This window comes from Ostrinia nubilalis, chromosome 26 (assembly GCF_963855985.1).
Source record: "Ostrinia nubilalis chromosome 26, ilOstNubi1.1, whole genome shotgun sequence".
Classification (NCBI taxonomy): Eukaryota; Metazoa; Arthropoda; class Insecta; order Lepidoptera; family Crambidae; genus Ostrinia; species Ostrinia nubilalis.
This window is the reverse complement of record NC_087113.1, coordinates 6,484,827-6,508,993: the sequence shown is the minus strand read 5'-3', so window position 1 is coordinate 6,508,993 and position 24,167 is coordinate 6,484,827. Positions and strand designations below refer to the sequence as shown.

The window sequence follows — 24,167 nt, the reverse complement described above, 5'->3', positions numbered from 1 at the left end:
TATAATAAATTGAACAAAATATTATCTTTCTACTCATTACCAAAGTATGCATGTAAAAAACTGATACTTGAGTGGCTGTTGAATTTGGACTATGGTGAGGCTGAGGATTTGTTGAAGGTTTTGCTATGAGGGCTCATTCATACTACACATGCCTGACACACAAAACTCACACACTCACATAACGCACTTAATATTACTAACAGTATCAAGTATTTTTATGTATAGTGATGTGCAAGTACTTGTGATCTCTCTTCGCACTTTGCGCGTGTTTATTTGGTCAGATTGTTAAGTTCAAGGAGCAAGTTGAGGGCCTGGTGATCTATCACACAGGGATTACCCTAGTTTAGACACCAGTCTCTCGCAAAGGTTCTGTTATTGTAACATTCACAATATTGTAGTGCCCATTATTCTTTGTTACCTTTGTGAAGAGAAAATAAACATTTATTTTATTATTATTATTATTATATAAGGTGTTATTTTTTGTACTGATCATACTTTACCAACGCATCTAATAAAATCATACAAATACAACCCAAGTGTTTTTAAAAAAAAATTCAGGCTAGTTTTCGAGTAAAACGACAAAGAATGTTTCGAAAAAAATAAAAAATAAATCATCCTTTGAGCGCGGTATTCGTTTACGCACTATCGTAGTAGCCGGCCCGGCCGAGGGCAACGACCGCTGCCACGTGCCGCGCCGCGTGAGTCGGCCATATTGATATAGCTGCCAGTCGCTCCGCGCCCACAGCCCGCGCCGAGCCGCCGATCGGCATGCGGGAGCGCAACAACATAAATAATCGTACCAGTCCGTCCAATGCGCCCAAACGTGTTGCAGTGTATGTGCGAGTTATTACAATGCCGCGCTTGATCAATAACAAAACGCTGGTGAAATTATGTTTCGGGCACACTAACTGGCCGGAGCGCAGCCGTATCCTGACTTGACGAGATCCCGTGCGCTTCGAGGACGAAGTTCTGGATTTCAATTTCAATCACCGGCACAGTGCTGGCGGTACCCAGATGCGAGCGCCGCAGACGGCGGCTTTTGCGTAAAAATACGGAATGCCTTATCAAGGAGTTGTTGCCAGAGGGCCACGACCGCGACCGAGTTCTATCGATGGTTATTGCGGAAGTCTACCTAGGTACATACCTACAGTGTGATTTGGACAGATGAGTGCTTGTTTACGCGAAAGGGACTTTTTCCGTAAAAAAGTTAGTGCGCGAATTGTGAATACAACATCCGACGTGGTGTCTAGTGAACAGCAAGCAAGTGTGCAGCCCGAAAGCATTACCTCAATTCGATCGTGGCTAGATTAGACAGTGCAAGACAGTGTTTACGTGAACATTCAATAAAGGCTTGACGTTCAAAATGTATTGTGATTAGTGTAATAATAACCTAGGAACTTTAAATAACAACATTCAAAATAGGTAAATGTGTGAATAAGTAAAATCAATGAATCTAAAGTGTGATGGCAAATCATAATTTAGGAATTAAAACCAGAAAAATTGATCAGTGAGTTTTATTTACAACACCTATTCATATTCAATATTAGGGTGCATTTCCACTGAAGCGAAGCGAAGTAGTAATAGGTATGTACCTATAAATTTTTTATTACGTCTCTAAATAAATTGCGTAGGCATTACGAAACCGTAGATATTGAATTCCAATTTCTATCCTTTTTTAAATTTCTAGTTTAACGCGGATGATTCGCCTCGGTTCGTTGGAAAAGTCCCCCACTATTACACTAATGAAAATACACTTATTTACCTACTTATGTAGCTAGATTTTGTTTCTCCCAGCGCGTAGTACCTATTAACATGACGTAACATCGTACATACTCACGAGTGATATTTTTTGGTAACGTAGGCTTAGTGTAATCTAACCTTTATGTGTGTGAACGTTGAATGAACGCGCGCGGCCATTGTTCGTACTCGTATGAATGAAATGAGTAAAGAAAGAGAGAGAGGCAGTGAGTGAAGACAGGATGGTTGTAAAAATAATATCTTTTTTTTGTTAGGAAAAGTAAAAACAAAAACTAGCCTGAATTTTTTTTTAAAAACACTTGGGTTGTATTTGTATGATTTTATTAGATGCCTTGGTAAAGTATGATCAGTACAAAAAATAACACCTTATATATCTTGCTTTAATATGCAAAACGAATAATTGTTTATCAAAAACATAGCCCTTCTTCTGGCACAGTTGAGTAAACGATAGTTTTTTTGTTTACATAATTACTAGATCGCAAACTTGGTCTTTAAAGTGAATACTCAATGAGGATCATTTCGATTTTTAGCTGTGAATGCAGATTTATAGGTCTAAGAAATCCTTAATACACAGTCCAAAAATTTTTGTTCTACGACAAAAATTGTCGAAGTTATGGCCAAATTACTAAAAAAGTTCACTGACCGCCCGGCGCGGGACCGATGACGTCACTATATCCGATCCGAACGCTGCCGGCGTACTGCGTGGATAGAAAATATTTTTTTCTAGCCAAACTATCAGTTTTAGAGAAAAACTTGTTATGACATTTATTCATCAGAATAAAGTAAGCTATCGATAGGTAATTTTTTTAAATAGAAATTGTGAAAAATATCGCAAAAAATCCATACGCTCATACGATTCAATGGAACGCGGAGACGCGATTGGGGTCTTCGCGGTGGTATATTTGGCGATTTATTCAAATAAAGTGTTCATAAGTGTTGTTAGAGTCATATCTTCGTCCAAGTAAAATATAAAAATGTATAAGTATTAATTTATTTACTTCTAACAATAAGTATAGCTGAGGCAGATACACTCTGCCTAGGCTACAAGACATTGCTATGAAGATCATTTCGATGTACACGCAATACCTACCTGTTATTTAGTTTTTCTGAGTTAAACCTACGTACCTACCTATCTATTCGCCGTTCTCATGGGCGGGCCAGCTGCTCCCTCCTGGAAATCTATTTAATCTTAGCCTAGAAGCTGGGTATGACTCCCCCGCCCCTCTCCTCTCCCCAGGTCATAAGCTGGGCATGACTTCCCCCTCGGCCAGCAGAAGTCGGGTATGATTTACCCCCCCCAGGCCAGAAACTGTGTATGACTCCCCCTATGCCAGAAGCTGGGTATGACTCCCCCTATGCCAGAAGCTGGGTATGACTAACCCCCCCCCCCCCAGGCAGAACCAGAAACTGGTTATGACTTGACCCCCCCCTCCTCCCCCCGGGCTAGAAGCTGGGTAAGGCTAGCCCCTCCCCCCAGTCCATAAGCATAAGCTAGGTATGACTCCCTCTCGGCCAGAAACTGGGCATAACTTGCCTCTCCCCCCTCTTACCAAGGCCAGAAGCTGGGTAAGGCTTGCCCCTCCCCCCAGGCTATAAGCTGGGTATGACTTATCCCCCCCCCCCCCCCTCTAGGCCAGAAACTGGGTATTAGCACTCATATTATGTATTATTATGTTCAATACAAACAATCATAAAGTTACACTCTCCCCAACCGCGTCTCCGCATTCCATCGAATCCTATAAAAATTTGGTTTTTGGACATAGCGATACTTATTTTTCACAATTTTTATTTTTAAAAATTACTGGTCGATAGGTTACTTTATTTTGTTGAAGAAATGTTATTAAAAGTTTTTTTCTAAAACTGATAGTTTAGCTGGAAAAAAATATTTTCCATCCCAATAGTACGCCGGCTGCGCTCGATTCGGATATAGTGACGTCACGCGGCCCTGCGTACGTTGACTTTTAGCGGCAAAAACGGCCTATGTTTATTACTTAATATCTTCGTAAGTAATGGTCCGATTTGGATAATTCAAAAAGATATATCTTTCTTATGTCTTAAAGATTAACGTAGATACTAGTTTTATTGAATTTACTACAACAGTACTGATCCTCATTGCGAAACACAGCGAAATTCACTCAAATACACATTTCTAATGTTTTAGTAGTTTTTCTAGTTTTTCTGTAATAAATGAGTAGAATTTTATTTCGATTTAATTTAATTTAGTTTAGGACTAACTTTTGTCCGCGGCTTCACCCGCGTGAAATTTAGTTTGTCACAGATCGTCACATTTTATAGCCTATAGGTTATTATGGGCCATAAACAATAATACCTAGCTACTATAAAGTTTCATCAAAATCCGTTCAGTAGTTTTTGCGTGAAAGAGTAACAAACATGTTAACATCCAGACATCCATACAAACTTTCACATTTATAATTTAGTTTCAAATATCGTGTAGATTACATCAACTGAAATTAATAATAGATGGCAAAAGTTACTCTGCCAACCCGCAACGAAATCTAAAGTCTCAAGACTCCCAAATTGACTTCAATGTATTTGTTGTGTTAAAGGAATGTGTTCTTTATTGCAGAGTGCGGTGGTAGGATCCAGGGTGACTCTCCCGTGCAGGGTGGAGAACAAAGCTGGCCAGTTGCAGTGGACTAAAGACGACTTCGGACTGGGCACGCATCGGCACCTGAACGGATACGAGCGGTATAAGATGATCGGGAGCGATGAAGAAGGTGGGATTTAGAAACCCTCTTTATGTAGAAATCAAAATTGACTAGTACCTTGTTTCCTACTTTATTTATCCTTGGTATAAAATTCAAAATACGATCACAATTAAGTCACTACCATATAAATGGCATAAAAATACAAAACTACTTGTCTGGGTATTGAAATGAATCTCAGACTCAAGCAAAGCAAAATTAACATACAATTTTTATTTATGGTACTGTTATTATCTATATAAATAAAAATGAATTGATGTTCGTTAGTCTGATTAAAACTCGAGAACGGCTGGGCCGATTGAGCTGATTTTGGTTGTAAAATGTTTGTCGTAGTCCAGGGTAGGTCTAAACGGTGAGCAAATACGCTCGCGATATTGTTTTTCTGTGACAGACAAAATTCCACGCGGGCGAAGCCGCGGGCGGAAAGCTAGTAAGTAATAGAAGTCCACAGCTGGACTTAAACCTCCCTTAGTACGCCTCTTTCTTGTCTTTTGTCGCATCCAGCTTCTGCCAGAGAAGTTTCGAATACTTACTTGTGTACTACCTACTTATATTATTTATAGAGATGTACAAGCATATTATAAACCAAAAATAATATCATGACACTCGCTAAAGCCCTAGAGAGCTGGTTATTTCACGGTATGATTTTAACTTAAACGGTTTTACTTGCATTAAACGTATTTTAAACTTACAATATTATTCCAGGGGACTACTCGCTGGACATCAAAGAAGTGACTCTGGATGACGACGCGCTCTATCAGTGCCAAGTCAGCTCGGGACCTAGGGGTAAGTTGGGTTTAAGTTTTTCTAAATATTTGCCTATAAAATTCATATTCTAAGGATGTGATTAGTGAAATCTACCCTTAATAGGGTCTGCGTTTTCGTTTTTTTTATTGTTTTTTTAAAGAATTATGTTATTATACAAATTACCAATAACCCCGTTAACCCCTTAGTGGTAAGCTAAAATATGTTTGTGTTACGAGTGGGCTCACCACAATAGGCGAGCGGAGGCGGGATTCGAATTCGGTTTTTCCGTTTAGATTACTGAGTAGCGCCTAGTGGATATAAATAGTACCTAGAAAAGGGATGTATTACCATCCGTAAAAATAAATATTGAAGTGGGCGAAATAGGGAAACTAAAAATAGGAAACCAATACCAATCCCCAAAGTATATTGAATAAGAGATACGTTTATCAATTCATATATGCATTAGCCTTGGTTAAACAAAAGGTAGTTTTAGGAACAGCTCAGTAACATTAGTGCTAGCGCTGGGCTATTTAGGCCCAGGCTCCTTTGAGCCATCTCTTTGCAGAAAGCAGACAGGCCTGCGATGTATATACGTGTGGATGCGGCATTATGTTACAATGATTTAAATCAAAAGAGAGATAATAAGGATAATAACAAAAAATATAAGATATTCTAAAGTCCGATCGCCGAGCAGATAGAATTTCGTACAATGACCCCAAGCTACCCATCCTTATCGCTCGCGCGTAATTATATTGCTGTCGCGCTCGCACACTCACTGCGGCCGCCCGTAGAACAGTTGGGGTCATTGAACGAAATTCTATCTGCACGGCCGACCGGATTATCCAACGGATTGTATGCTGTCATAAAATAAAATAACAATCCGTTGTCGTGACAATTACAGTTCTACGATTACTATACGATCAGAAGAGTTAATCGTTACTCGGCTTAGTATGAGTTTACATCAATCGTCGTCACTAGCGAGCGCGTCAAATAAATAATTTTAGTTCTTGAAAGTTTCCGCTAGGGGCGTTGTACAATCCGGCATACATTTAATGTCACTTTTTTACAGTCGACATCGAATAGGATGATGATGATGATGACGAAATATACAGATATAGGTTGTTTAGGGAATTTTACTATGTACTTCAAACTTCAAGCAAAGGGTCCTATTTTTGTGAGCAGAGAGAGAGAGAGAGCAACATCTCAGATTAATTCAGAAAAACTTACCACATCCATTGTATCGTGCATCTTCGTATACTCGCAAATAGCAATTCCCTTTATTTAGATCCTGTCCACATTCGTACTGAAATGAAGGCCTTACAGGCTTACTGCTAAAGTAATCATTGCTCTAGAATTACTTATTTGGATTCCAGCAATTGAAGACAACTAGCTTATATTTTATTAAACTTACAGTATTACAACTAGCTACTTAATATTTTATTCGCGTAGCACATAAAATTATTTTTTATTTCATTATTTACCATTTACGAATTCATACGAATACTGAGATTTCCAAAATAGAATTTGTTTTGAAATTATCATTTCTTTAGAATCAAGTAAATCTTACTTGGACCATTGACTTGGACAAAAATTCCATTGAAACGCTAACAATTAAATGTATTTCATTGAATCCACGTGGAATTTATTTTCGCAGACGACATATACAGGCTGTTGATTTCAATCCTCGCCATATTTATTTAGGAGATCTATTATGACTTATATAAACGCATTATCTAACAAAAAATAAATTACAAACGAAAGTGGAATTTTTAGCGAATATTTTCCGTGCAAAATCAACTGTACTGCGGCTTGCAATATGCAATACGTTTACTCTGCGGCGCCCATCGAGCTACGCGGATCACTCGCTTATTATGTCAGATAGCCTACCGAAGGAATCCACGTAAGTAGGTAGTGTAAATAGGTATTTTTCCTAACTAAAGTTCGTTTTAAATTTTTTTCGAAGTCAATTTTTTTACTGATTCGTGATCAGAATAAGCTACTTAATCAACTCCCTAAATACAGTAGTGAGTAGAGGATTGAAATCAACATCCTGTATTTCGAAAAATTCCAGAACAAAATGTGCCTTTACTTATTTCTGTATGCTACCTACGCTAGTAAATGATTAATAGAATATATTTTTAGCCAGACAGTCTTATAGGCATATACAAAGTAGATCTACATAGTTACGTTTTTCTGAATTCGCGTGGGGGTAAGTTTGATAAGGGATTTCACTCTTTATTTGTGAAAGGATAAGACTTATTATAATTAGTTTGAGTAAACGGAGAAATTGGATCTTGAATATGTAATAGTACCACAGAATACATAAATTATTATTCTCTTTGGACGTATCGTAAATACCTGACAACTGTAATGTTGCAAATATTGTGTCAGGTGTATGAGCCTATCTTTTATTTTGTCTGTTCCATCTGGGATTCAAACTTTTGAATCAAAAGGTAATTTTAAACAACGAGTAGACCTGGAGTACCACAGGATACCTACTGCAGTTGTGGCAACCTGCTCGTCAAAAGAATCTACAACTCACAGTTCTGTTGTAAGGAATTCGCCTTTCTATCTATCGCTCCCACCCTTGACATTGACGCAAACGTTTAGTAGACGTTTTGACGCTCTGACGTCATGGGTAGGGGTGCCTACTTGCCTGCTGCGGTTTGTAGCATCTTTGTAAACAAAAAACGATCAATATTTTACTTAAAATAAAGCACCTATTAAACATCGTAAATTAATAACGTCCATAACAACTCGAGAGCAAACAATTTAAATTCGAATTCGTCGTTACTGTTACATTGTTTTATTACAGTCGTTACAAAACCTGTGTAATTTTGTAATTACCGTGAAATATGGATAATTATCTCGATACTTATGCTTTTTCGCTGCCATATTTTGCTGAATGGAAAGATAATGGGCCGTATTTTCAATGCCAAAATTTACGGAATACTTTACGAGCGATACTTGGCTTGCTGAGTTTATTTTGTGAAATAATATTTTTATTGTATTTGCCCTCAATTAAGTAATAAAAAGTTATGTGAATATTTTTTTCTTACTATTACATTACGAGTTACATTAAATAGTTCTAAACTAAGGAAACTTTGACTCCCGTCTAGCCAGCATGGGGAGTGAAGGGAATATCCTATATTTGCTTTGGTAAACTAGAGCAGCGGTTCCCGAAAGGTGGTCCGCGGAACCCTGGGGTTCCGTGGAAAGGCCGCAAGGGTTCCGTAAAAAATATTATCCCACGTTTCGTGACCGACGTTGTTCGCTCGCACCGACTTGTTTACGCACAAGGGAGGGGCAGGGCGTACGGGCGGAGTAGTACGGGGGTTCCGCTAGGAAAAGTATAATCAATTAGGGTTCCTTGGCAAAAAAAAAATTGGGAAACCCTGAACTAGAGGGTCGTGCTCCTGCAGTGGAGAATGAATGACCTGACGATGATGATAATGAAGAAGAAAAGTTTGAAAAAAAGAAAAGAGAGAAAAGAAAAAATAATTATGGCAGCTCCGTTACTATCTGTAAAAGACATCATAGTTAAACTAATCTACATCTTAAATAAGATCTTTTTATATGTGCTTAAGAAATAAGCAAATTTTTTTACAACAATATTTCTCAATCTGAAAAACTAAAAGCATTTTAAGTAACAATCCGAACATTTTCAGCACTAAATTCTTGAACTAATGACTCGTAAACGAAATCAATTTATACAAACTATTATACAAGCATTTTATTTCTAATCTCGTCAGAAAATCGACGAAAACTTAGAAATTCGAGATGAATCAAATATCACAGACGAGTAGCTTAACACGTTGAGTGCGAAACCAGGTCTATAGACCTTGTGTACGTCTCGCTTACCGTGCGGCTAAGAAAATTATAGTCTTCCTTGTCGTGCGAAAGGCATAACTTCAATTGGGTCCGGTGTAGGAAAGTGATGAATATATATCTATGATGTATTCTTAAAATAGAATCCAATGATGTACCTACCTTAATACCAGGTTTTTAGACCTGGTACCGCACGGAAGTAATAAAATGTCTTCACAATGCGAAACCAGGTCGAAGCACCTTGTACCCTGCGCACCTGGTACCGCACCCCACGCTAGCTTCGTGCAGCCAGTGTTGCCTCGCATTCGTAAGAAACGCACATGTCGACATGGCGTCAAGAGAAACAAACAAAATCAAAACTGCAAATTGATTATAATTTAATTTGCTACACGATTTATTGGTAATTTAAATAATGTTTTTCGTGACAAACATTTGAAGTTGTAACTAAATGTTATTAAATAATATGTTTTCTTTAAATATAGCTTATTTAAGTATTTATGCACGTATGTCTTATTTGTAAAATATTTAGACTAAATTATTAAAACATCTTTGTTTGTTACTTTTTTATTTTTTTATTAAAACTTAATTTAAACTATCGATATTTGTATTTCACATCCCTAGAATACCCACCAGACTTCCCTACTTCAGTGCGGCACAGGGTGCATAAGCCTTGTATTTTGAATATAGCTATAATTTTTATACTAAACAAGTTATTCACGAACGCCTTCAGGTGTATGTTAATAAATGCATTATTATTAATATTCAAAGAAAAAAAACACTATATCTATTAACATGAAGCCAAAAATAAAATTAATATATCTTAAATATTACAAGGTCTTTAAGCCTTGTGCCGCCACAATGTAAGTTTTAATACCAGGTTTACTGACCTTGTACCGAAGGAATGGAAAGTATTAGAAAGTTACTGCCGCAGCGAAGGTGTTAATAATCCAATTACAAATCCAAACTTTGAATTGATCTTTCTTGCTTTTATAGATATTGATGAGTTATTAATAGCTTTTATGAAATGCTTATAATAGAGCTTAAAATAAATAAGGCAATATTTATTTTGACTTGACTTGACTTATGGTCCTATGTCCCCTAGATGGGGCAGAGGGCGTCCACAACAGTCCTCCATCTCGTTCGGTCTTGAGCTTCTCGCTTGATCTCGCTCCAGGTCTTGCCGATCTTCTTCGCCTCGTCCGCTACAATGCGCCGCCAAGTTTGCCTGGGTCGACCACGTTTGCGTTTTCCTTGGGGATTCCAATCCAGAGTCTGCTTAGGGATGTGATCGGGGTCCCTTCGGAGAGTGTGGCCAATCAGGGCCGGATTAACCATCTCGGGGCCCCTAGGCACAGCTCGTTTTGGGCCCCCCTTTTTTTGTCGCGGAGTAAATGCTTTGCGCACCGTCACCACTGCCGGGGGACAGGGTGATGTGTGGGACTCCCAGCGCCCTAAAAAGGGAAAAAGACAGGGTATACCCACTGTGTGGGGTGTCGCGAGTATCCAGCCGTAGCCTTAGACTTCCGCGACATCACGCTACAGCGACAGCTCGCCTACACGGTGAACCCTACACGCCTCCCTTGTGGGGGTCCAACGGGAATGCCCGAAACGCCAAGCCGTTCCCGTCAAACGGAGGTGACAAGGGTGCCCCCGCACCCCCGGCCAGCTGGCCGCCACCTAGGGGCAGAGTAGAATTTAACAGTCGTACAACCGCCTTCTTCGGCCCCTTCTCCGCCTGCAGAGCGATGGGGCGAGAGGATCGTTCTCCCGCTCGCGCTCCGCTGTCTCCTTCTGAAGGATGACCTCTTTACAAAAGGAGGCGACCACTTTCCAGCATCCTTCACTTCCCAGCATGGCGACGAAAGCGAAAGATCCCGGCCCACGACCACAGTGAGGACACGGCGCTGCTCCTCCCAGCCTGTGCAGACAGCGAGGGTGTGCTGCACCGTGTCATCCGCCGCGCCACATTTGTGGCACACGGGGATTCCTCTCGCACGATTCTTTGCAGGTACGAACCGAAGCAGCCATGCCCGGTCAGCACCTACGCCAGACGGAACGTGAGGAACCCGTGCGGTCGTTCCAACCATTGGTCCAGAACAGGACCAATGGCGGCCAAATTGCGCGCGAGTCATGTCATCCTGACAGCGCCGCACTCCACGTGCTTTCCACGCGCCTTCTGGTCTGCCATCCAGTGATAGATGATAGACAAGACCCCAGCTTCTAGCTCCCAAGAAGGAGTACCAGCGAGGACGCACGCCGCAGCCTGCCCTACCGTGCGGTAGGTCCTTGCGACCCTCTACGCTATGGCCCGCTGGGGTCTGCGCAGAAGGGCAGCATTCTCCCTCTTGTTGAGTGCGTTTGCCCAGACTGGGGCGTCATACAGCGCCATGCTCCTCAGAACGCCGGCATAAAGTCGACGACACCCCTCCCAAATTCGGGAGGAGCCAACTCAGTGCGCCGGCTGCCTTGAGGAGGCGTGGCGCTAGCCTGTTGAAGTGTGGGCTAAAATGCTACCTCCCGTCAAGCGTGAGCCAGATATTTCATTTGGCCTTTGACGTCAATCTTAACGTCCTCAACGCGTTGGGAGGGGCGCGCTGGCGAGGCCCCGGAAAGAAGACGGCCTCAGTCTTCTCCAGCGCGACTTTCAGACCAAGGTCGCGAGGCGTCGTAATTTGCGAGCGACTAATGTGCCGCCCGCCGACGCCAGCCGTGCCGCGGCCCCAAATATCTTCATCAGGCAGTGACCAGAGTATCATCCGCATAGCATGTGACACTCATGCTACTCATGTGACACTCATGCTACACTCAAACTTTTTTTTTTATCGGGAGTGCTGGGCCCCTGGTCATAGTGGGCCCCTGGCCATAACGGGGCCCTAGGCACTGGCCTAAAGTGCCTTATGGATAATACGGCACTGTGGCCAATCCAGTTCCACTTGCGGCGCTTGATCTGCTGGTCGATCGGAATATTTATTTTAAGGCCTCATAAAGGTAGCAGAGAGGCGCTGGAGCAGCCGCTACCAACCGGCCGATGTGGAAATCATTAGGGGAGGTCTATGTTCAGCAGTGGACGTCTTATGGCTGAAATGATGCTACATTTAATATCTCAACAGCACATTTTAGTCATACAGGCAACGGCATATACAGCTAAACTCTGTAGCACCTTCTTTGGTGGTAATATGTGCTATTTTCCAACAAAACTGTATAGCTTCATGTGCTCTACATTATTCATACAATTCTCAACACTCAAGAGAATCTGATAAACGAATAAATAAAAATAAGCATGACAATACCCAATTATCTTTGAAGAGCTTTTATAGCGACTATAATAGTCTTTATTTATGAAGGGGATATTGGAATATATTGAATATATTTTATTTAATGTGAGAGAAATAATATTTCTCATATCTTTGTGAGAATTTAAATTAATAAAATTTTCTCCATATTCGGCCCAGTGGCTGTGGCAGGCAGGCTTTACGCCCGTATTCACAAACGATGCTTGCTTAAGTGAAGTAGCAAATCGAACGCACAGCGTTGAATAGAGCTCTATGATTGGTTCATGTGTCACCCTGTGCATCCACGCGCACTGTGAGACCTCATAGTCATGCTTTTGAATACGAGCGTAAATCATAACGCATTAAAACAATCACTTGGAACCTTAGAATTCACAATCCTTAAATGAACCCTTTTCGAGTATAATAGGCTGTAATCTATCTGTCTAGACGTTTAACGCCTAAACCCTTTGTCGCTTAATACCTGGGCTGAAAACTAGCTCGTAACAATAACTGTAATTTTGTGTTAGATAAATGATGAAAGACTAACTGTAATTTAAGTGGCGTAAAGGTATTTAGTTGTATCGTCTATAGAATATTGAGTTAAAATCACATAAAGACTGGTTCTGCTGTCAGCTCTATTATTTTAAACTGACGACAGGATGGTAGCTATAACATTGGTTTATTTCTTACAATCGGTTTGAATTTATAACTAGGTTTTATATGCGACTTAATATGGAATACGGTCTCACATACTCTTAAGTTTTTCCGTTAATATCAGTCTGTCATAAAAATAATACTTTATTGCACTCGTTCTCCTGTCAACAAAACCCAGGATAAAAACTACCCTACGTTTTTTGCTTGGCTATTTTTACCTAAACCTTCCTCTAGAATTACCTACTCTATCTTTTAGTGAAAATCCGTTTAGTACTTTTGAGTAAGTATATCACGAACAGACAGACGAAAGCTACGGCAGACTGTTTTAAAATAATATGTAGTGACTAGTGATATTGTCGTAATCAAAGATGAGGAGATCCGCAGGAGAACTAAAGTAACTGACATACGGCCGAATACTGAAACGCCATTTAAATATTTGACAGCTTCTCAAATAGTTAAGCAGCTCCTAAACTGTCATTTCGCATACTCAAAACAATATCTAAGCAGTTCTCAATTTTTAAGCACCTCTCAAATTAAGTTGCACTCAAACGCCACTCAAATGAATTTTCGCATACTGAAACGCCATTCAACGCTAAGCATTACTCAAACAACTGTCAAATCGTCTTAAGCAGCTGTTAAATTTGAGAGTGCTTGCGCGGTATCTTAAATCCTATTCTTATACCTAAATCGACCTAAATAGTGGTAAATAATGTGTGTCATCGTTATCATTTCTTTCGAGCCTCGAGGAAATACCTAGATCTAATCGCAGGAACGCAATAAGGCTGAACGCTATTGAAAAATATTATTATAATGACATGCAATTCCGAGCGAGGTTCCGCGTCTCAAAAGAAACGGTGTTGTTTCTGGATTCATAATTTGGAAGCTCTTTGAAACCCCTCACCAAACGCCATACAACCAGTGGACCAAATACTTATTATAACCCTAAGGTTCTACGCAACGGGAAGTTATGAACGTGTACTAGGTGATATCTTCCACATCGAACAGCCAACTGTGCATCGTATAGTGCACAAAGTAACAACCAAAATAGCTGCTATGAAATCGCATGCCTATTTCTGAGGAATATGGGGACATCGCAAATGGGTTTAAGCTATAGCAGCATTTCCAAGAGTTGTTGATTTGTCAATTTGATACTCTGTCAACAATGATAAATGTCAATTGTGGTTACGTTTCGGTCCACGATCGCCACTTAATAGATTTCAACAATAAAAAGTATCACCTTTAAAATTACGTTTTTAATTAAATAAAAATGCAAGCATTATTTTTTTTATATAATAAAACGAGATTTATATATAATAGAAACTAAAAATAAACTGTTCTATGTTAAGTTGATTGAGTATATTTCCATAAAAGACAATACATAACCAAACGATGCTGCGTGTAATGGATAAAAAACGTAAAGTCATCATTTGTGTAAATGAAAACATACTTTTTTTAGTAAATGTTGCCATTATGTAAACATTTGAGAGCTGCTTAGCTGATCACGGCTTCAAATCCGTTGAGTAGCGTTTGAGAATACCATTTAAAATTGAAGGATACTTAAATTTAGGAGCCCGTCAGCTGAGTGAGAGATTTGAGTAGTGTTTCAGTATTCGGCCGATAGTCGCTAAAATCAAGTGGCAGTGGGCGGGGCACATAGCTCGCAGAGCTGCTGGCCGCTGGGGCAGAAAAGTTCTCGAGTCGCGTCGCGACCACGTACCGGCCGGACGACGTAGTATGGGCAGGCCTGCCACTAGGTGGACCGACGATCTGGTGAAGTTCGCGAAAGGTGCCTGGATGCGGGCAGCGCAGGACCGGCCTTTGGGTAAATCCTTGGGGGAGGCCTTTATCCAGCAGTGGACGCCATTCAGCTGAAACGAACGAACGAACGATTTTCGTAAAAATAGGTAGAACAGAAACCAAAAACAAATTAGAAGCGTGTGGAAGCGCTGCAATAGTGTTATGGCGCCCATATAACAATAGTTATAACCAAACACGTTTCTTGTATGGTTAAACTTCGCTTTTTGGCAAATCATTAAAAACCCGTACCCTTACAATGTCAACCTTTCCCCCGCTGGGTTCATTATCGCCCGCGTGTGTCACATTAATTTAAAAAGCCCTTTTATTACTCATATTCTTTCAACCCTCGGCTGGGAAGCCCTTGAGAACATTAACATCGAATCCTTACAAATTTTAACGAAATTCTCATTGCTTGAGCGAAAGCGAGGGCTTAACTGGCAGCGAGAGATATGATTTTGATTACGGGACTAGGTATTCCCACCTCTCGTTCCCACCGCTGCAACTCCTGTGTAGTCAGGATCTACAGCTTGACCGCCAATAAAAAACCCAATCAGTGAAGGTCAAGTTTGTCCCGGGGAAAGTTGACCGAGAGAGATGGTAGTGAATTTGCATTACATGTGTATTTTTCAAAGTTTTAGCGTTGTTTTGTAATAGGGCTTTTACGAATAGATGCTCTAAAGTGGTATTCAATGGAGAATTTTTAAGATGACCATTCAAAAATGAGCAGTTCGAAATAAATTCGCAGTAGTTCTTCCAAAGCATAGTTACAAAAACCGCTATTATTTATTTTCACAGTTCGTGTAATGTTATTTCTACTTTACGTAGCTCAACAATAAACTTGAAATCAAGAATTCATGAATAATTTAAATATTTACACGGGCATAAATAACTTATGAAAACAATACATAACGCTTTTCATATCATATTAAGAACTTTTGAGCTGGAGTCATTTCTTTCAAGAATCATAAAAATATTTTTTAACTACCATTTTAACCATTTCAATAGACCTTTAAAAAGGCTTGTGCGTGAAATTTTCTGTATAAATATCTCATTATTCGATTACTTTATAAGGATAAGGATGACACTTATCGAATTCCACTTTCTCCTCGCTCGCAGTTAAGCCGCGGCCTTTAAATGTCATATCGTTTGAAACGAGATAACTGGAGCCGTTATCATTTTGAATTATTCAGAAGTCAATTGATGGCGTCAGTGTAGTTGCAAAATAAGAACGGTTTGCACACAATCGTATAAATTATGTATACCTACTCGAATATTTGGTATTAATTCGAGTACTAAGTACGAGCTTGCTCGCAGCTTTATCATCATCATCATCATTTCAGCCATAGGATGTCCACTGCTGAACATAGGCCTACCCAAATGATTTTAACTTAGCTGACCGTGAATTTTTGTCAGTCACAGAAAATCTTCATCACAAATGAGAAAGTATGCGTGAAAGTATACAGGGTGATTTGACAAAATTTCTTACTAATGATTTCTAGTATAACACCTTTCAAGGAATAGGAAGGTTCGAGTATCCCTGTCACCCTGTATTTCTTATTTTTTTTAGCCTTAAACCGATAAACTGATTAAGGTAAAATTTGGTATTGAGATTATGTAGTTTGAAACTCGAAAAAGATACAGGATAGTTATAGTATAGCTATAGCTAGATAGATAGATATAGCTGGTAGAGAATGAAGTATGGCATTAAGCTCGCCTTTTTGTACAGAACATTGTTTTGTGTGCAATAAAGTCTTTAAATAAATAAATAAATAGTTTTCATCCCGTTTTTTATACACCGAAATTTTTATTGGCGGTCAAGCTGTAGATCCTAGCTTTACAGGAGCTACAGCGGTGGGAACGAGAGGTGGGATTGGGAATAGTCCCGTATGTATACGCTAAAATCATGCCTATTCTTACGTAACTGGAAATCTTTGGATATAATTTTCCCTGGGGAATCTAACCCATAACCTTTGGATTGATTGAACTCTACACCCACAGTCACTCAGCTTTGTACTTATGTTCTTAATGTATTACGCCCGTATTCACATACATTGCTATGAGGTCTTAAAGTGCGCGTGGACGCACAGGTTGACACACGAACCAATCACAGAGCTCTATTCAACGCTGTGCGTTCGATTTGCTGCTTCACTTAAGCAAGCATCGTTTGTGAATATGGCTGTTAGTATATCTACCTTTTGTACTATGCCTATATTATATTTTAATTGCCTCGTGCGTGCTAAGAATCCCAAATCGCGATAATTTTAATGAGGCTCCTTAGTTTGCGTCAGATTTGTGTATACGTGTGCGAAATATTATACAGGGTGTCTGGAAAACGAGCGAATCTTGAAACCTATTTAAGGCGGTGACATCCAGTTTGGAAGAACTGTTTTTTGCAGGGTCCCGTTTAATACTATACATGTCTTGTTTTAATATTACCTTTCATACGAATACCCGTTTGCAGTGTTCCGCAAAAAATCTATTCGTTCGAATTTATAATTCGAATTTCAAACATACTGTGTATTCACATGACAGTCCAGTTTTGCTGGATCCCGCAAAACTGGATTACCGTGGAAACAAGCCCTTAAACTTAGTAAAAATAGGTCTCCCACTCGGTGCACCGACGATCTTGTGAAGGCGGGAAGCACCTGGATGCGGGCATCTCAGAACCGGTCGCTGTGAAATTCCGTGAGAGAGGATTATATCCAGCAGTGGACAGTATAAGGTTGAAAGAAACGAAGAACAACTGATATAAATGGAATACCTACCAAAACAAAAAAAAAAGTTATATTTAGTTAGCACGTACAATGACAGCACATCAAGCTAAATACGGTAGCGTCTTATGTCGTTGGAATGCAGGCTATTTTGCAACCAAGAATGTATAGTCTGATGTGCAAGAATGTATTGACTGTAATGCTTCAACCACAACCAACGCGTGCAGATCGCCATCACTGGCGCGATCATAGGCCAATGACAGATTGCGCGACCCATGACGTCGCTTGCCTCTCTAACTGACGTAACTGATATTTAGCAAAATTTTCAGGCGATTAAACAGATCGATTCGTCTTGCGAAATTGATTATGATGGTGTAGATAACTCAGTTTCGAAAAAAATGTCAGATACGTCAGATAGAGAGGCAAGCGACGATGACAGTCCACGCGACCTGTGCGGCCTATGATCGCGCCGGCGATGGCAATCTGCACGCGTTGGTGTGCTTGAAGCTTTAGTGCTAACTTTATGGGGGTGTCTCTGTTGCCTACTGAGGATTTACCAGTCACCCTGTATTTAAACTGTCTAAATGCAAATATTGTAATAGGTTTTAGAGAATTTTGATTAAACACAAGCGAGACATGAATACATTAAAATTCTTTTGTAGTTATTAGTAAGGCGCTATTTAAGCATCTTTTGATAGACTGAAATTCGTAGAAAACTAACATAGTGGATTTTAAATTAAAATAAGACATACCTACTATACTGAAATTAAGAAGGTATTACAAAGTAGTTATTTTGTTTTGCGACTTTTTAACAATAAAATTATCTTCATGTATTGAGAACTGGTACTGTCCTTTATAATAGTTGTAAGTTATACTTCGACATTAGTCAAAAATAATAAAATGAAGGAAAAGAGACACCAAACAACCATAACCAGTAGAACGTCCACCCACAAGGTGGACCGACGTGCTCATAAAGGTAGCAGAAAGGCGCTGGATGCAGGCCGCTACCAACCGGTCATTAAGGAAATCATTGTGAGAGGTCTATGTTCAGTGGACGTCCTGTGTCTGAAAAATGATGATGATGCCATACATTTTGAATCTGTAAATGTTGATCATGCGTCAAAGCATCAAATTGAACATTCTTTTTTGAATTCTGCCTAAAAGATTTTTCAGTTCAGTATCCTTTAATCCATTTCATTCAATATTTACAAACCGATCCAATTGTCGAGTTTTTCACCTCTCGCCAATTAAGTACCTACCAGATAAGAACTTCGAACAAGAAACGCAACTTTATCGGCAAGTTTAAAGTTTAATCCGAATTTTCAGGAGTTGTACAAGCTGACATAGAATTATGATACATAATAAATTCTTGTATTAATCTTCAGAGTAAACTCCGAGTTTATTCTTGGCCTCAAATCTTGAGAGTTAGGGGGTTGTAAATAGATGGCTTATCTTTATTGTTAGGGATTGAAAATAATAGGCTCCCGCGACTTCGTACGAGTGGATCCCGTTTTACCCGCTTAGAAATTGAATTTGGAAAATCCCGTCTTAGTGACCTACGTTCTAAAAGGAACCCCATGCAAAATTTGAGGCTCCTAGCACTTGAGGTTCAGCCAAACCAACGCGATCAGCCGGCGTGCAGCGATGGCGATCAGACTTAAATGCATTGGTCGCCATCGCTGCACGCCGGCTGATCGCGTGTGATCGCGCTTTTTTAAATGCTTAGCCAATTGGAAAAAAGGTAACGTTTAATGTAATCTAATACGGAAGCATATTATTATTGTAACAAATACAAAAACGATATTGTATTACTATCCCCAAAAAATTCCTAAACGTATACAAAAAAGTAGTTATCTAACCACATAATTAATTAGCCCTTCCCGGAAATTCCCGAATATTATTCCCTATTAATTATGAAAAACAGCCGGCAAAGGAAAGGAGGTAATTTCATTGGACGGTCAAAGGAGAACAAACACGCCGCAAATTGTCTGGCCACGAGCTTTGTTCAGGTTTGCGGGCCAAATCAAAGGCTTTTGATCTTTTGATTCCGCTTTCTAAATTGGACGTTCATATTTAGCCTTTAAAGGCTTCCACAGACCAAACGCGGGTCAGAAGCAGTGCGGGTCAGTTGCAGCGCGGCTGAGGCACACTGAAAGCAGCGCAGTTTCAAAGCAGTTGCAACGCGGGCGGTTGTCAAAAATGTAAATATTCGAAAACCGCTTTCAACGCGCTGCTACCGCCCTGCGTCCGGTGTGTCATGCTAATATGGCCGCCATAGTAATACAACAGCGCGGGCCCGCGTTCGCGCCGCTTCTGTCCCGCACCCGCGCCGCCTCGTTTGTCGTTCGGCAGTTGCAGTGCGGCGCGGTTGGAGCGCGGGCCCGCGTTCAAATTTGGTGTGACACACTTCAAGTTTTCACACACTTCAAGAGTTTCTTGTATTACAACTTGCGCGGGCCCGCATTCTAACTGCGCTGCTACTGCCCCGCGTTTAGTCTGCCCAAGCCTTAAGAGCATTCAATTGGCCCTTAAGTGTGTTTTAACCCAAATACGGGTGGGTAAAGGCTTTCCCTTTTCACAATGACTGGTTCAGTGCTCATCCAGGTGCTTACTGCTTCCTTCATCAGATTTATGGTCTACCAATTAGTGCTCTCCTATCCGTGGTCGCCACTCGAAAACTTTAAAACTTCAGCAGCCATCAGTTATTATGGAGCTATGTTCGTTCGTTTCAGCCAAATGACGTCCACGGCTAGAGAAAGGCCTCCGCGTGCCCGTATAGGCGCTTACCTGGCATCATCAGAAAGCTGGTCCACCGAGTGAGAACTGAGAAGAGATCTGTCTAATGCCTGCCGCTCCGAGAACTTTACTGCTCCGGTACTCCAGTTAGTAGTTTAATGCTACAGTCACGAGCTAATATGTGGCCCTCTTATGTTTGGCAGTTCTCGGGCTGTGTCGATTACTTTGTTCCTCCTCTTATTTCTGATTCGATCACGTAGGGTAGTCCAAGCATAGCACGCTCCACATCCTTTGACGTGAAGTGGCAATGGGTAAGGTACAGTGCGCAGAACTGACAGCCGTTGGGGCATCAAGGTTCTGGAATAGAGGTCATGTACCGGTAAGCGCGCGAGTGACGTCCATCTAAAATAAATAATAATAAATAATAATAATAAACAAATATTCATACTAAACGAACGGTTGCAAGTTTATAAAAATCTTAAAAACGGCCGCCGTATTTCTTCGCTTGGACCAAAAGCAGGCCAGAGACGAATTTAAACAAGCACTAGCGAAACTTGTGCCATTTTGTACGGTGACACAACTATCGCCTTTGAGGGTAGAAGTGCTTTTTCAATATCGTTTTCAAGTATGCACTCGTGTGATACATACATAGTTATTGATAAGTAACAAGTGAACCGTTGTAGCTCTCATGAATCGGAAAAAACTATAGAATAATGTACTAAAAATGTTACTAAAAAAATTGACAACTGGCGAATCTAGAAATCGGGATTAGGAGAAGTATGTTCAGCAGTGGACGTCTTGTGGATAAAATGATGATGATGATGACGATGAAAAATAGAATAGGAAAATCATATTTTTTCACATTTTACTCTTAAATTCAAATAGTTTTCCAAAATTATACCCAGTAAAGAACTTTAGTACATATTATTTAGCTAGTCACAAATAATCTCAAAATACAACCTACTCAAAAAACAACAACCTGAACACCATAATCCCTTCATAATTCCGCAAGAAAGCAAATTACCTGGCAACATTATTAAAGAAGGAATCCCGAAAGAATTCCCCAAAACAAGCTGACAGAGACATCTGGCAACACTAATCAAGACTAAGTTAGCAACTGATTACCAAGGATTGTGTTTCTCATTTATAATTTGTGGGGTAAACCCAGTGGGAGCAACGGGAGATGCTATTCCGAGTGACTGAGAAAAAGGTGTTACATTTTGTTTGCAGTCTCAAAATTGTTCAATAATTTTGCGATACAGGGTATCTTTTAATATTAACTTGCGACTCATACGACATCTAAATGATTAATTTCTTACTCATGTTAATAATCTACATAGGTACCTACAGTGTGGAAACGATAAGTGATCTCACTGGACCCATTATATTTTTCTAAACTATTACAAGATATTGAAAAACTGGTTACATAATAATATCCTGAAAGTACTTCACGAGCTCTATCAAACGATAGTTGAATAATTTTGCGATTCAGGGTATCTTTTAATAATTACTTGCGACCATGGACCTATAAAAAAAGGCGGACGGAACTCGCGCTACAACAAAACTGTGACGCAAAATTTTGGCGTTTGTCTATTGTGTGAGTGAATTTAGGGATGCCATGTTAGCCAAAACATTTTACCCATTTATTTTAAGAAAAACATAGATCGGCAGATGTTACTTGGAAATGTAGACAGAATTATTCCGTGCCATTTTAAAAGGATGAAAGGTGAATGCGTTTAGGTAGGCGCGAAATTTTCAATGTTCAAATTTTCTTACATTGTTTGCAAGTCAGTGTGTCAGGGTATGTACATATACATAATGTTGATCAAAAATGATTCACGCAGTTACAAATTACGAATCTTGTGTACATTATAATCATAATCTTATGCATCATCAATATATTATTATTATCTCTGATAGATTTTTTTTAACATACAACCTGACACTGACTTGCAATCAATGTAAGAAAATTTGAATTTCGCAGTTCCACATTTTTGGGAAGGATCAAATTTGCCTATGAAAATATATCCCATTAAAACACAATTATTATGATAAATTATTTTATTTCCATATGCGTAATAAATAACTGAAAAGTCCTAAAATTATTATTAATTTCCCATATTTCGAGTAATTTTCCCACGTAAATAACTGAGAACACTGGTCTTTGACGTATTATTTTTTCGAGTGAATGACGTTTGATTTCAATTAATTTCAATATTTTAATGTCGGGAAATAAGTGATTGGATTATTATTTTGCCTGTGAAATGTGATTCCTTAATTTTTGTTTGTTCGAACAGAACGGTTTTTACACAATTTCATCACACAAGACATGTCGTATTCGTATTGTTTTTTCGCCGCCTAAATGTGTCAACTGTGTGAAGTTTGCACTCGAAGTGGTGTATCAGGGTGTGAATGTGTGCGTGCCGGCCTGTACGTACAGGCAAGCTGGTGTATCCTAATGTCACAGTATTTTGTTGATGAGAATCCGTCCGACTTTTTTTATAGGTCCATGCTTGCGACGTACGTCATCTAAATTAATAATTTCTTACTCATGTTATCATTTACATACAGGGTGGAAGCGATAAGTGATCTCACTTGATTATTTCTAAACTATACAAATATCGAAAAACTGGTTACTGATCCTCTCTTAAATTCATGTCAGCATTTAAATACAGGGTGGAAAAGATAAAATTAAATGATCTCACTCGATTATGTCTAAACTATTACAAGATATTGAAAAACTGGTTACATAATAATATCCTGAAAGTACTTCACGAGCTCTATCAAACGATATCTAGAAGTTACAGAATAGACTAGATAAATCCGAAAATTAAATCTTAAATTGTAAATTACTAAGAAGCATTATTGCTACTCATATAATTAATCATTCTTATGAAATACTGTCATTGTAGATTCCAATGTTCCATTCCCAAAGTTTCCACATTAAGCAGGTAGCGTTCACAATTATAAATGTATTTGTCAACTTAGAATTACAATAAACCTGCTGAATCTCAACACAGGTCGGACTTCCAAGCAACTTGACTGTGACTAAGCTCGGCTATAAATTCGGGTCCCTTGATATGAATTTGATGACAAACAGCTCACAACAGTGTGAGCTGTAAGCGGATGTATTGAGCAAATTTATTGGGGCCCTAAGAACTGGGTACTGTATGGATAGCGTACTTCTGTTATGAATATATTACTGAGTTTCACAGTAAAAATTATCGAACCTTTTTTTGTGTAGTAGACACTCTATACTGCAGTGCTGGCCAAATTTTAATAGGCTGAAGAGGTCTGTGTTCGCATAATATAAGTCTCGTAACCAACTTTATGACATCTGCAGGAAGAGTAGGAGTGCCTATGTTATTTGCCTTTGCCAGAACCACATGATTAAACTTTTGTTCATAATCATCAATACCATCATCATCTTTAAACTTTTATTAACCATTTATTACCAAAAATATGGATTTCAGTCCTTTATAAATTTAATAACAAGATTTCCGCCCGCGGCTTCGCCCGCGTGGAATTCTGTCTGTCACAGAAAAATTTTATCGCTCAGAATTCAAAAACCGGGTTTAAACTATCCTAATGTTCTTTCCCGGGACTCAAACTATCTCTATGTCAAATTTCATCAAAATCGGTTCAGCAGTTTAGGCGTGAAAGCAAGACAGAGAGACAGACAATGTTACTTACTTTCCGCATTTATAATATTAATATAGATTTCCAGATTTCAGAATTCCTATGTATCACTGTAAAAACTTACACTGTCCATATTTTTTTTACATCTATTATATTATCTAATTTTAGTACCAAAGTAACAATTAATTAACAGTGCGTGTGCTATTGTCCAAATATTGTTCAACTAGCCCAAAAACACTAAAACGTGTATGGACGACATCATTATAACATCAACGAGCATTCCCAACAAAAAGCGCCCT

The 24,167-nt window shown here is 39.5% G+C and overlaps 1 protein-coding gene and 1 long non-coding RNA gene across 2 annotated transcripts in view; both read left to right on the top strand.

The window, feature by feature from the left end:
- LOC135084620 (uncharacterized) overlaps positions 1-4,491 on the top strand; it is a 70,172-nt gene extending 65,681 nt beyond the window's left edge. Inside the window, exon 3 of the long non-coding RNA XR_010259905.1 lies at positions 4,346-4,491. This is a non-coding gene — a long non-coding RNA (uncharacterized LOC135084620). The remainder of the gene's footprint in view (positions 1-4,345) is intronic.
- A 592-nt stretch (positions 4,492-5,083) lies between these two features.
- Positions 5,084-24,167, top strand: part of LOC135084374 (irregular chiasm C-roughest protein-like) — a 55,695-nt gene continuing 36,611 nt past the window's right edge. Inside the window, exons 1-2 of the mRNA XM_063979149.1 lie at positions 5,084-5,123; positions 5,190-5,270. Coding sequence (XP_063835219.1) covers positions 5,084-5,123; positions 5,190-5,270 — 121 coding nt within the window. The remainder of the gene's footprint in view (positions 5,124-5,189; positions 5,271-24,167) is intronic.